Source organism: Chiroxiphia lanceolata, chromosome 16 (assembly GCF_009829145.1).
Source record: "Chiroxiphia lanceolata isolate bChiLan1 chromosome 16, bChiLan1.pri, whole genome shotgun sequence".
In the NCBI taxonomy this organism is placed as follows: Eukaryota; Metazoa; Chordata; class Aves; order Passeriformes; family Pipridae; genus Chiroxiphia; species Chiroxiphia lanceolata.
Window position 1 is genome coordinate 14,010,717 of NC_045652.1, and position 11,863 is coordinate 14,022,579.

An 11,863-nucleotide genomic window follows, 5' to 3' on the forward strand; every position below is an offset into this window, starting at 1 on the left:
GTCTGGAAACAAGGACCTTTTGCAGAAACCAGCAGATAAGGAAGAAGACTAACAAAGGCTTGATATTTGTGTCAGAAAATCCCTACCAGGGGAAAAAGATACTAGAAAGATGAACTAATTAGCATAAGCAATGAGAAATTAATAACCAATAGTGGACGGAATACTAATTAATGAAAGGGAATTATGTAATTTAGAACCAATGAACATTAATTAATTTGTAAAAAATGTATAAATACGTGAAAAAGGAATGAATTGGTGTTTATTCTTCCCGATGACTTTGGGGGTATTTGGCAACAGAAGGGACCCACAAGGATCATCCAGTCCAACTTCTGACAGTGCCCAGGACACCCTAACAAACCCACCATGTGCCTGGCAGCATTGTCCAAACACTCCTTGAGCTCTGTCAGCCCTGGGGCTATGACCACTGCCCTGGGGAGCCATAAATTTGTATGTATTCCCTCCCTGCTTAGTCAGGAACATCCAGCTGTGTTGAAATCCCATTCCTTGCAGGGAGAAAAATGCCTCCAGTGGGAGTGAAAGCACAACACAGACTTGAACTTCCCCCGTTTGCCCTCCCAGCCTCACTGCTGGGTTCACCACCCAGCCAGTTCTTCCCTCACTGTGACCTTCCCCAGGTCACCTGATCCCTACAGTGCATTTTCATGCCCTTTCTATGATCCAAGGATAATGTATTCCACTGGAAAACATTCTGGACTTGAAAAATTAAATATAGTGGAACTGTATTATTGCTGTCAAGCAAAATCTTTCCCAGCTTAGCGACTGCCTAATCCTGTCAGTGCCACTTGGAGAACTGCCCTTTCTCCATCAATTTTAACCCTCACAGCACTTTTTGACCAGATCTTTGGTCCCGTGTCAGAACATTCGTGGTGCTGTCGGTGCTTCTTTGGGGTCCCGGAACCGGCTTTTTGGGCTCCGGCTTTTAAGGATTCCTGTCACCCGTGGGGACAGAGCTGTGTCACACGGAGCGAGACCCTGGCCACAGAGTGTCCCCTCCGCGTGAACTGGCAGAAAAGGGTGTATTTTATGCAAAGATCGCGTTACTGTGCCCCTATACATCTGCGCCCCCAAAACGCATCATCTCTGCGGGCAGGGACGGGCATGGGGGCAGAGGGCGGGATCAGGGACAGGGTCCGCAGCAAGCGAGGGGAAACAGAGAATCCCCAATACTGAAAGAGAGGGAAACTGAGGCCGGGAGGAAGGGAAAGGGGAAGGGGAAGGGAAGGGGAAGGCGCGGGGCCCGGGCAGCCTTAAAGCGGGCGGGCGGCGCGGAGCAGCCGCGCTGTCACAGGCGCTTGTGCCGCTTTAAGGCGGTGCCGGCGCTCCGGGCTCGGCCCAGCACCGGGAAGAGGAACTGGGCTTTGCACTGCCGGGTCGGGGCGAGCTCAGCGCCGGGCACCTCCGGGCACCGGCACCGGTCCCCCCCCGCCGCCCGCTCCGCGCTCGCTGCCAGGGAGGGATGGGGCGGGGAGGGGGAGGACGCGCTGGGCGCCAGGACGGACCTTTGCATCCCCCCCGCACCTCGCCGCAGCCCCTCTGCTCCCCCTCGTATCCCCCCCTCCGCTCCTTGCTTCTGCTGCAAAGGGATGCGCTTGCCACGGCTGCCTGCTGGCGGGGTGCCTGCTTGAAATAAAGGCTCCTCTTTTAGCTGGAGAGCCCCCCATCTCCTTCCTCAAGCCCCTCATCCCCTGCCCTGAGACCCTTATCCCTTTCCCCAAAGCACCCCATTCCCTGCCCTGATCCCCATCCGCTGTCCTGAGCCCTCCATCCCTGAGCACCTGTTCCCTTTCCTGAGCCTCCCATCCTCTGCCCCAAGCCCCTCATCCCCTGCCCCAAGCCTCCCATCCCCTTCCTTGAGACCCCCATCCCCTGCCCTGAGCCCCTCATCCCCTTCCCCAAGTCCCTCTTCCCCAGGCCCCCTCCAATCTCCTTCCTGAAGCCCCTCATCCCCTTCCCCCAGCCCCCTCCACCATGATTTTGCTGAGCTGCTTCTTGCACCTGCGGCCCCGGGGCTGCAGCCCCTTGGCAGGGCTGGGCAGGGGGCTCGGCCCCGCCGGGGGGTCCCGCAGGGCCCTGCGGGTGCTGGTGGACATGGACGGGGTGCTGGCCGACTTTGAGGGAGGCTTCCTCAAGAAGTTCAGGGCCAGGTACCCCGACAAGCCCTACATTGCCCTGGAGGACCGGAGGGGCTTCTGGGTGTCGGAGCAGTACGGGCGCCTGGGACCTGAGCTGAGTGTGAGTTGTGCATCCCCCGGCTCTGCGCGTGCTCTGGTTGGGGCTGGAGCTCGGCCCCGCGGGACCCCCTGACCCCCAGGTCGTGGGTGCAGTGCTGGGGAGGGCTGTGGGTGCTGGCCAGAGCTCCAACCAAAGCACAGGTACAAGTCTGCATACAGGGGACCTTCTAGTGTTGCCTTTTTTTCCCAGAAATCCAGTGTCTCTTTCACAGAAGCATGGGATGGTTCGGGTTGAAAGAGACCTTAAAGCTCATCTCGTTCCAACCCCCTGCTATGGGCAGACACACCATCCACTAGACCAGGTTGCCCAAGTGGTCTAGTGGTCTTTTTCCCTGCATTCATGGATGGAGATACATGCAAGGAAAGGAGATGTTTCAGAACATCTGTCTTCAAATACCTCGAATTGCATAGCTGGCTTTTTCTAGCTCTGATTTGGACACATGAATTGATACTGTTCCTAGATGGATTATTTAGCTCCTCAACAGCAGTGTGAGGGGTGGGATGCAGCACAAAAGTTGAGAGCAAATCATGCAATTAATGCTTCATGTCAAGGCTTACTTAAAATTAAAACAACCCCAGACTCTCCATGCCTGAAAATTACTATATTCATTTTAATGATTAAAGCCTAAAAGCAGAACCTCTCTTTATGTTGTACTTTATCATTTAACAATGGGCTGACCATAGCAGAGAGTTGGTTTCTGCCTCTTCAAGTTTCCCATCTCATCCATGGATTGCAGTTGCACTGGTTGAAAGGTGTTACAGCAGATAAAAGTGCTCCTGTTTTCAGTAGGGTAATGGCTACAAGGAAAGGAGCAGGAATAACGTCCGGAGCTCTCCCATGGGCAAAGTCCTAAACATCTTGATGAGCTAAAGGAATAACGTGTCCTCTCTGTGTGGGATTGATGAAAGGGAAATGGAGAACGTCATTCATGCAGTAAAGCAGATGTTAAAAGTTTGGCAGGGGTAATGCATGATAATGAATTTTTCTTCCTTGATCTTAACTACATTGGATGTGTTAAATGAAGTGAGCTCATCTTGTGTCTGCTGTGATCATGTAAAACCACCGAAACCTTGGGCTGAACAAGGAGCAAAATTTCCACAGATTGACCTCAGAGCAGTCCTGGTTTCACCCATGGTTTCAGAACAGGGATGAAGAGAACAGGATCTGCTTTGTGGATATGGGCACATGGGCCATTCTAGTCCACCTCCTCAGAGAGAACCATTGACCTGATGTAGGGGACCAGAAAATAGAAGCTGAAGAGTCCAACGAGCTACAGGTCCCAGCTCTGAAAGAGAGAACAGCTCAGCAATGCACTGAGCACACAGATCTGGAAGGATGGGAAGCCCTGGACAGGCAGGGAAATTCCTCGTGGGGAGACATAAGAAGAAGGAATTTGAGGGTCTGTCCTTCTGGCACTTGATGGGATTCCCAGCCCAGGGGATTTTTGCATCTGCTGGGCCAGCACGATGGTTGTGGTGCCACAGGGAGTTATTCTGTCTCTGGGAGCTGAGTGGGTCTTTTCCTCAAGATGAGCTTAGTTCTTCCCTCCTCAAGCTTGATTGCAAAATGCTTTTTGACATAATTGGAAGTGGGATAACTGCGGAAGTCCTTGCTGAAAGAAAACACTTCAATGCAGTTTGAAGTGCTCTGCTGCATCAGGCTGTGTTTTTCAGGTGTCTCTTGTGCAACTGCAGTCAGTATCTTAAAAATAGAACATCATTGCTCACTAATTTGAAGCAGAGCAACTCTAGTTTGAATATTTGCCTGACCCCACGGCAAACTTTTAGGGCAGCTGTTCTTGCCATGGAGCTAGAAGGCATTTCTGCTGGCTCTCTACACAAATCAATGTGTTTCATTTTGGACAGCCATGAAGAAGGCTTTTATTCCCTCCTCTGATCCACCGATGTTTTCTGCTGCTTGGGCAACAGAGTCTCTCCTTTTTAAATTGGGTGTCTGGTCTTGTCATGTTACATGGGATTTTTTGAGAAATACAGGGTTTGATTCTGGCATGTCATGTTAAAAGCTCAGTGCCCAGATATGTGATGGGTTGATGCATTTACCTTCCTGAGAGGAGGTGAGATGTGCAGCCAGTGTCCTGGCACTGGATAAAGCAGGATGGGACTCCTTAAGTGATCCTGTGCTTGCTCTGGGGTGTTGCTGCCCTGAGCTTTGTAGTTCCCAGTAAAGCCCCAGTTGCTCATGGTTGCCTGCTTTATTCCCTCAGTACAGGCATAGTAAAGGCAAAATGTGGTGGTTACTCACTAGATTCCCACTCATCAGGCAGGAGGGAACTGCCAAGTGCCAGGTTACAGGAAGGCTGGGATGGGCTTGAAGTTCCTTTTGTCCCTATTCCCCTCCCTCAAATTTAGAAACAGAAATGTTCAAAATAAAAATCAGTCCTTCAGGGCAGAGCTCCCTTCAAAACTTCTCCCAGCTGCATCTGCAGCTCCTCAGCTGCATCACAATGCCAGGACAGGGCTGCTTCTGCTTCTTCCCAGCTCTCCTCCCCAAGGACCTGGTGTTTGTGCAAAATAATTGCTTTCCTTGGCGCCTGACAAGCTGTTACCTATTTGAGGCAGTGCAGGGGATGCTGTTCTTTAGAGCTGTGCTGGATCCATAGCAGGCAGCCCCTGGACTCTGCCCTCATCCCAAGGTTTTGCTCCCTGTGGTCTCATCTCTGTTCTCCCTGTGCTGTACCGTTGCATCCTGGCTGCTGACCTGGATGTTAAGTGTTTCAAATCCTTGCCTGGAGATGCTCTATTTGCTTGGTAGACCTTGCCCAGGCATCCCTGAGGAAGAGCATCTGCATTCATCCTGACATGTGGTTCATCCTGTAATATACTTGCTCCTGGGAGAGCAGCCCGGCTGCTATTTTAAGTGATCTCATGGAGACAAATAGGCCAGACAGCATCTGTGCCTGAACAGCATCACATTACAGCAGGGCTACCAGGCCACGTCAGCTGGATCCTCATGGGTCCATCCCTCTGGACCCACACCCAGGGTTTGGGTCAGATCTGGATAATCCCTTGTGTTTTGCCTGGGGCTGCAGAGGCAAAACTAAGTCTGCTGCAGAGCATCTCCAATCTAAATTGGATGGAATGGGTGCAGATTGGCAGGTGGGGAGCAGAGGCACCCACAGAGGTGAGGGGAGTTAGCAGGAGGGGACTGGAGCTGGTGCTCCCACCTTTCTCACTGTCACCATCCTCTATCCTAGCAAAAGGTGAGGAAGACTTACATGCCAGAAGAGTAGCAAGAAGCCCTGTGCAGTAACTGCTCTCTTTCTGCTCACAGGAGAAAGCCATCAGCATCTGGGAATCCAAGAACTTCTTCATCGAGCTGGACCCGCTCCCTGGGGCTGTGGAAGCTGTGAAGGAAATGGCAAATTTGGCAGAGTGAGTAGGAACCTGCCCCATGGTGTGGGGATGGACGGGGGAGTAGCTGTGGCTTTGCAGGCTCATCCACCTCCTGGCAGAAGAGCTGATACAACATCAGCATTAAAAATAAATTACTCCCAGCCACCAGGCATGGGAGGAGAGAGAAGGCTTTGATTCCTGGAGCAGTCACCAAGAACATCAGCCATGTGCAGCCCCTTCCCGTCAGCTCTGCTCTTATGCTGTGGGTGTGAGTGAGATCCTGTGAGATGGGGGATTAAATCACCCTGGTTTGGTCTGTGTGTGGTGGGGGGTCACCTTCGGGGTCCTGCCTGCTCTGGCACAGAGTGACACTCTGCCCCTGTTTTTCTCCTCGTGGCAGCACCGACGTGTTCATCTGCACAAGCCCCATCAAGAAGTACCGCTACTGTCCTTATGAGAAGGTGAGCAGGTCCAAATCTCAGCTCCCCCTCCTGTCCAGACTGCCCAGCAAAGCCAGCTGACCCCTATATGCCTCCAGCTGTAAAATGGCAACAACATTTCCCTGTGCCATCAGTTTTGTCCCTAAGCATCTTCACAGAGCAGCAGCTCTGCCATCAGCCGAGCTCTGCCATTTGCACGCACTGAGGTTCTTGGTCTTAGGATTTCATCACAACATCAAAAGCTGCTGGGCTTTAAAAGAACTTGTGCTCCAGCAGCATCCAAATCTATCCCACTAAAGAACTTATTAAGAGAGAGATTATCCCTGTGTAGGGGCCAGGGCTGCTTCCACTCCACCAAGCAGCCCCTGCCCCATCCATCAGCCTTCCCTGAGCTCACCCCCTGCCTCTTTGCCTTCCAGTATGCCTGGGTGGAGAAGCACTTTGGCCCTGACTTTCTTGAGCAGATCATTCTGACACAGGATAAGACAGTGGTTTCTGCTGACCTGCTTATAGATGACAGACCTGATATAACAGGTAAGAGGTGAGAGCTGAGGGAGTGCCTGGATGCAGCCGGTGATGGGTCCTTCCATGCTTGATTAGGCTCTTATCAGGGTTTTGTGTCTTCAGGCTCTTCACGTTGGAGCAAAGTCAACCTCAGTGTCTTGCAGATGAGTTGTCCGGAGCAGTGACCTCTCTCCTTGCTTTGCAGGGGCCGAGCTGAACCCCACCTGGGAACACGTGCTCTTCACTGCCTGCCACAACAAGCACCTGCAGCTGAAGCCCCCCAGCCGCCGGCTGCACTCCTGGTCTGATGACTGGAAGGCCATTCTGGACAGCAAACGCCTCCCACCCAGCCAGGCCACCTAAACACCCCCCTCCCACGGCCACCTGGGGCTGCAGCCATCCCCTCGTGTCCCTGTGGAGTCCTGCTGAAGGCCGAAAGCACGGATGGACAGACAGACAGATGCTGTCCCTGCTGTGGAGAAGAGGAGGGTGAGCTGAAGCACCACAGCCACCTGGACCTGGAAAACAGACCCCAGCCCAGCTGTGCCACAAGAGACCAGCAGCAGGATTGGCCCTGTGGACCTGACAGCCTGGCTGGGGGGCATTTCCCACTGGCTCCTGGGGTCTCTGTGCTGCATCTGCACCCCCCACGAGGCCAGCCTGGCATTTCTGATGGACAAGATCCCCCCTCAGAGTGTCACTGCCCTTGTCTGGTGCACTGCAGGGCACAGACCAACTCTCTACCCTCCCCTCTGCGTTACAGTCGAGGATCATGTGGGTGGTTTGTTTTGTCCTCACAGGCTTTCATCACAAGGGGCTGCCTCGGGGGGTGTTTCCCCTCCCAGTGCCTGGATCTGCAGAGAGGGGTGGCTGGAAGGGCTGGGGGAGCAGGTGGATGCTGCCCAGGCTCCCTGCACTGGCTCAGCTGGGCTGTTTCTGGCAGCTGATGCAATGGGATGGCTAAGTGCTTCCCTGCTGGAAGAGTCCCTGCAGGGGGATATGGGGACAGCACCATTCCTTCCACGGATCAGGCTGTGCAGAGAGAGCCCTTGAGGCTCACACCTGAGATGTAGCCATCCTCCAGCTGGTGGAAGGGATCCCCACTTGCCCTCATCCCCAAGGAGCTGCCACAGCTTCGGAGCTGGGGCTTTAGAGCTGATTTGGGATGAAGAGTGGGGCTCTTCTCCCAGCTGCTCATCGCCCATGAATCACTCACTCGGGGCATTTCTGGGGCAGCAAACATCCCAAAGCCTTTGGTGTGGAGCTGCCTGGGAAGATGCCACTGGGGGGGAAGCTGGGCTGGTGGAGGAACTACAGCATAGCTGAGAAGGGGGTGAAGTAGAGGCCCTGTGGGTGTCCAGAGGACAGCTTTGGGGTTGTGATTGTGGAGGATTGTCACAACCACTTCCATGGATGCTGTTTGCAGTTCTCACATGCTGCAAGGGAAGGTGTTTGGGTGCATGTTGCTGTTAAAGGCTGGGGAGCTGGTTTCAGCTGGGGTAGAGTTAATTTTCTTCACAGAAAACAGTCCCATAGCAGCCGCTGTGAAGAAATTTAACTCTATGCCAGCCAAAACCAGCACAGGAGCCCATCAGTGGTGCCCAGCAGGCTGTGTCACAGGGTCAGTTTGTTCTGCAGCTCCACCACTGTCCCGACTCTGTATGTCCAGGGTCAGAGCATGTGCCAGCCACCACTGCCAGGTGTCTGTGCTGGGCCTGCTGAGCTCTGGGAACAGCCAACACTGCTGGCAAGCTGCAGGTGAGCACCAAAAAGGGAGTGTTTGGACCAAGAGGCAGCTCCAAGGTGGATGCTTTTGGCATAGCTGTGCCCACATCCTCTTCCTCTCCTGTCTGGCTTGTTCCTGCCTCTCTGAGCCCACACCAGTCTGGCCTTGAACTGCAGCAACCTGTCTGGCACCAGAAGGCAGCCACTGCTGCTGTTCCTCTGCCCAGCCCCAAGAGAAGGGACATCCCAGCAGCTGGGAGAGCCTGGCATCCCCTCCCTGCCTACAGCACTGCCATAGGGCAGCCACGGCCCAGCTGTCCCAAGTGGGAGCTGGCACTGGACTGCCCCAGGCAAAGCCCCAGGGATGCACCAAGTGCATCCCTGCTGACCCCACAGAGGCCATCAGCCCTCAGTGCTGTGTGTCTCCATGCTGTCTGGGATCCCACCGTGTGCTCCTGGCCCAAGGACTTGCTGGCTGCAGGGGTAAAATTCCCCCCTGGGACACATAGCCCCACAGGCAGAGATGGTAGCCATGGCTTGGCTGGGATTAGCCATCCTGTTGCTCCTTGCCTCACACCTTTGGCTTGGCTCTCCCCTCTCCTTTTGGCTCTCCCCAAAAGGACATGAGCTTAAAGCTACATAACCAACAAATAGCCCAATTCAGCAGTGGCAGCCAGACCTCCCCATCTGGGACCTGGAGAGGTTCTGGAAGTGGTGCTTTGGAACCTGTGCCTTCCCTGGCTGCTGCAGCAACAGGGACAGAGCCTACATTGACTTGAGGCTTTCTGAAAGCAGTTCTTGGGGTGGGGGGAGCGCACAAAGTTGACATGGTTGGCCCAAGGTAATGGGAGTTACATACCACAAGCAACTTTTTTTTTCTTTTTCTTTTTTTACTCTTTTTTTCCCTTTTTTTTCTTTTTTTTTTTTCACTGTTTAAACCACTGTGTGCTTTTCTGGGTGGTGAGTTTGCTTTGGGGAGGTATGCTTGGGATGTGCAGCCACCTGAAATGCAGCTCCCTGGCCAAGAGCTGCCTTGGATGCAGGGTTTGCAGGCTGGGAGCTGGGACAATGTGGGAGCACCGTGGGCAGCCCCCACAGCTGCTGAGCATCACAAACCCTTCGGCTCCACCAGACCCCCACTGGCTGTCAGCCCTTCTCTGCAGCCAGGGTGGCTTCATGGGATCCAAGCTGGTTTTTTCCCAATGGTACCATGTGAACACGAGCTGCCCAAGCTCTCCAGAGCCTTCTCACTGTCCATCCTTGAGCCAAAACAAGCTGACAGATCATTACAGCAGCTGCTCAAACCTGTCATCTTCCCCCAAGGCTGGGGTGGACCCAAGGGACATGGCTCTCTAGGGCCAGCGGGTCTTCTCCCTGTGCTGGGATAGGATGCCAGAGACACCACTCGGGTTCACACCAAATATGCTTGAAAGGAGAGCTGGGGTTGTTCGTGCTTGATGCTCTGACTTGATGCACAGAGATCCTGAGCAGGTAACTGGCCTGTTTGCTCCCACCACACTCGGGACCAGGAGGTGACTCTCCCTTGTCGATGGATCAGCCTGTTCATCATTCAAGCCCAAATGTGTCCAGCTGGGATACACAGAGCTGTTATTTTTGAATGTACATCTATAGACCTGAGGCAAATGAGGAGCACTGCAATAAACACTGAGGTTGATTGTCATCCAGCTGCCTAGAAATGGAGTTTGGGTTTGCAGTTTCCAAGAGATGGATCTGTATGGGAATGGGGGGGGTCACCTCCAGGCTTGTGAATGTCCCCCTTGTCCAAAAAACCTGGAACCAGCCCTGCTGCCAGCACCCCATTAGACACAGTCTCTGTGGGCAGAAATAAAGCTGAGGGGTGGTTTTGGGTAGAGATCATCTTCCTAAAGATCTTTTATAATAAATAAAGCCATAAAGTGTGTCTGCTGTTGGGCCACAGAGCAGAAGCTATTAAAGGGGCTGGGGCTGTCGCAGGCTGGCTCTCCCTGGGGTTTTGTACCTTGTTGATCACTGATGGCTGCTCCACATGCACACACAGAGGCTGTGAAATGTCTGTGGGCTTCCCTTGCTCGCTGTGGGGCCATGACACAAGGATCCCTGTGTGTGACCAGCACCTGCATGCTGTGAGCAATGCCATAGCCCAGCTGGACACAGGGGACCAAAGGCAGAGAGGAAGGACTGTAGGATCATACCAGCAGGGCTGGGAAAATCATAGGATCATGGTCAGTGCCACAGTTCATGCCTGAGATGTGTGTTTCTGGGTCTGAACCCTGCTCGGCTGTGGCTGGACAGCCTGAGGCCTGGCTCTGGCTCTCTCTGGCACTAGGTTCAGGAATGTCCCATGAGAAGTAGTGACCTGCTCCAGTGAGACAGCAGGGAGGATTGGATATTGGCACCAGGATGTGTGGTCCTTGCACTGGTGTGGCTCCAGATCTTCCAGGTGACAAGCACAGTTTCCAAGGCAGGCAGAGGCAGAGAGAGGGGGAACGAGGTGGTGGTGACCTGGCCCTGAGCACAGGCATCGCTCCAGGCCAGTGCCGGTGGGAGCCTTCCCACCCTTCCCATGGGCAGGAGCTGCTGGACAAAGGTGAAAGCATCCACCTCCCTTAGGGGATTCACCCTGAGACCATCCCACTTTGTCCCAGTCCAAGCTGGACTAAGCTTGCAGAGTCTGGCAGGGCAGGGGCAAGTGATGCTCACACCTGGATCCCTTGGAAGAAGTTGCCACACGGGTGTTCACCGTGCCAACACGGTGTTCTTCCTCATGTTGGTTGATGCCCAAATAACTCCGAGCGGTGTGAAATCCCGGTGGAGAGGGAAAGCGAGGAATGCAGGGGCCAGCTGGGGCCAGCCCTGACGCAAGGGCAGCGGGTGGTGTGGGACAAAGCCAGGGCAGGGGACGAGAGAGGATGAGTCACCCAAATACGCAGGAGGGGAAGGAGTGAAGGCAGCGATGGCTCAGCTGGCGGCAGCTGGATGGGGCTTTGATCCTGCCACCATGCCCAATTTTGGGAGAGGAGTGTGATGGTACCCCAGGGCCACTGCTGGAGTCAAAGTTTGGAGCCCTGTGGTGCCCACACAGTATGTGCGGGACATCCATGTCGATGGAGTAGGAATATCCACTAGAGGGGACTGTGGGATCGTGTGTGGGAGCACACTGCTGACAGCCTGTGCTGAGCAGGATGTGGCCAGTCCTCCTCCTAGCCCTCAGCCTTCCCAGTTATTCCAATGCCCTCTGCATCCCTCCCGCTGGGCACTGCAGGCCAAGGGGTCACAGCTTACTGGGACCAACTGGGGCACAGTGGGGTACTGAGTGGCAGCTGCAGGCACTGGGAAAATCATAGGATCATGGAAGGGTTTGGGTTAGAAGGGACCTTAAAGACCATCTAGTTCAACAGGATACCTTCCACTAGACCAGGTTGCTCAGAGCCTCATCCAGCCTGGCTTTGAACACTTCCAGGGATGAAGGATTGTGAAATGTGGGACTGGGGAAATGTGGCAATTGGGAAATGTGCTGGGCTGGCCCCTGCCAGCTGCTGAGCCCCCTCCTGGACACTCATTTGCTTCCTCCCCAGTGCGATGGGGCAG

General features: G+C 54.2%; 1 protein-coding gene across 1 annotated transcript; it reads left to right on the forward strand.

Moving 5' to 3' along the window:
- Nucleotides 1-1,407: 1,407 nt before the first annotated feature.
- Nucleotides 1,408-9,153, forward strand: NT5M (5',3'-nucleotidase, mitochondrial). Its single transcript, XM_032704397.1, has 5 exons — nucleotides 1,408-2,253; nucleotides 5,545-5,645; nucleotides 6,007-6,067; nucleotides 6,466-6,580; nucleotides 6,756-9,153. The coding sequence occupies exons 1-5, from the start codon at nucleotides 1,990-1,992 to the stop codon at nucleotides 6,911-6,913; spliced, it is 699 nt and encodes a 232-aa protein (XP_032560288.1). The 5' UTR covers nucleotides 1,408-1,989; the 3' UTR covers nucleotides 6,914-9,153.
- Nucleotides 9,154-11,863: the final 2,710 nt, after the last annotated feature.

Bases quoted from the DNA above. Each gene is read 5' to 3' on its own strand.
- NT5M (XM_032704397.1), top strand. From the start codon at position 1,990: ATGATTTTGCTGAGCTGCTTCTTGCACCTGCGGCCCCGGGGCTGCAGC. The intron at 2,254-5,544 runs GTGAGTTGTGCA...TTCTGCTCACAG, and splicing joins GCCTGGGACCTGAGCTGAGT to GAGAAAGCCATCAGCATCTG. The intron at 5,646-6,006 runs GTGAGTAGGAAC...TCCTCGTGGCAG, and splicing joins GAAATGGCAAATTTGGCAGA to CACCGACGTGTTCATCTGCA.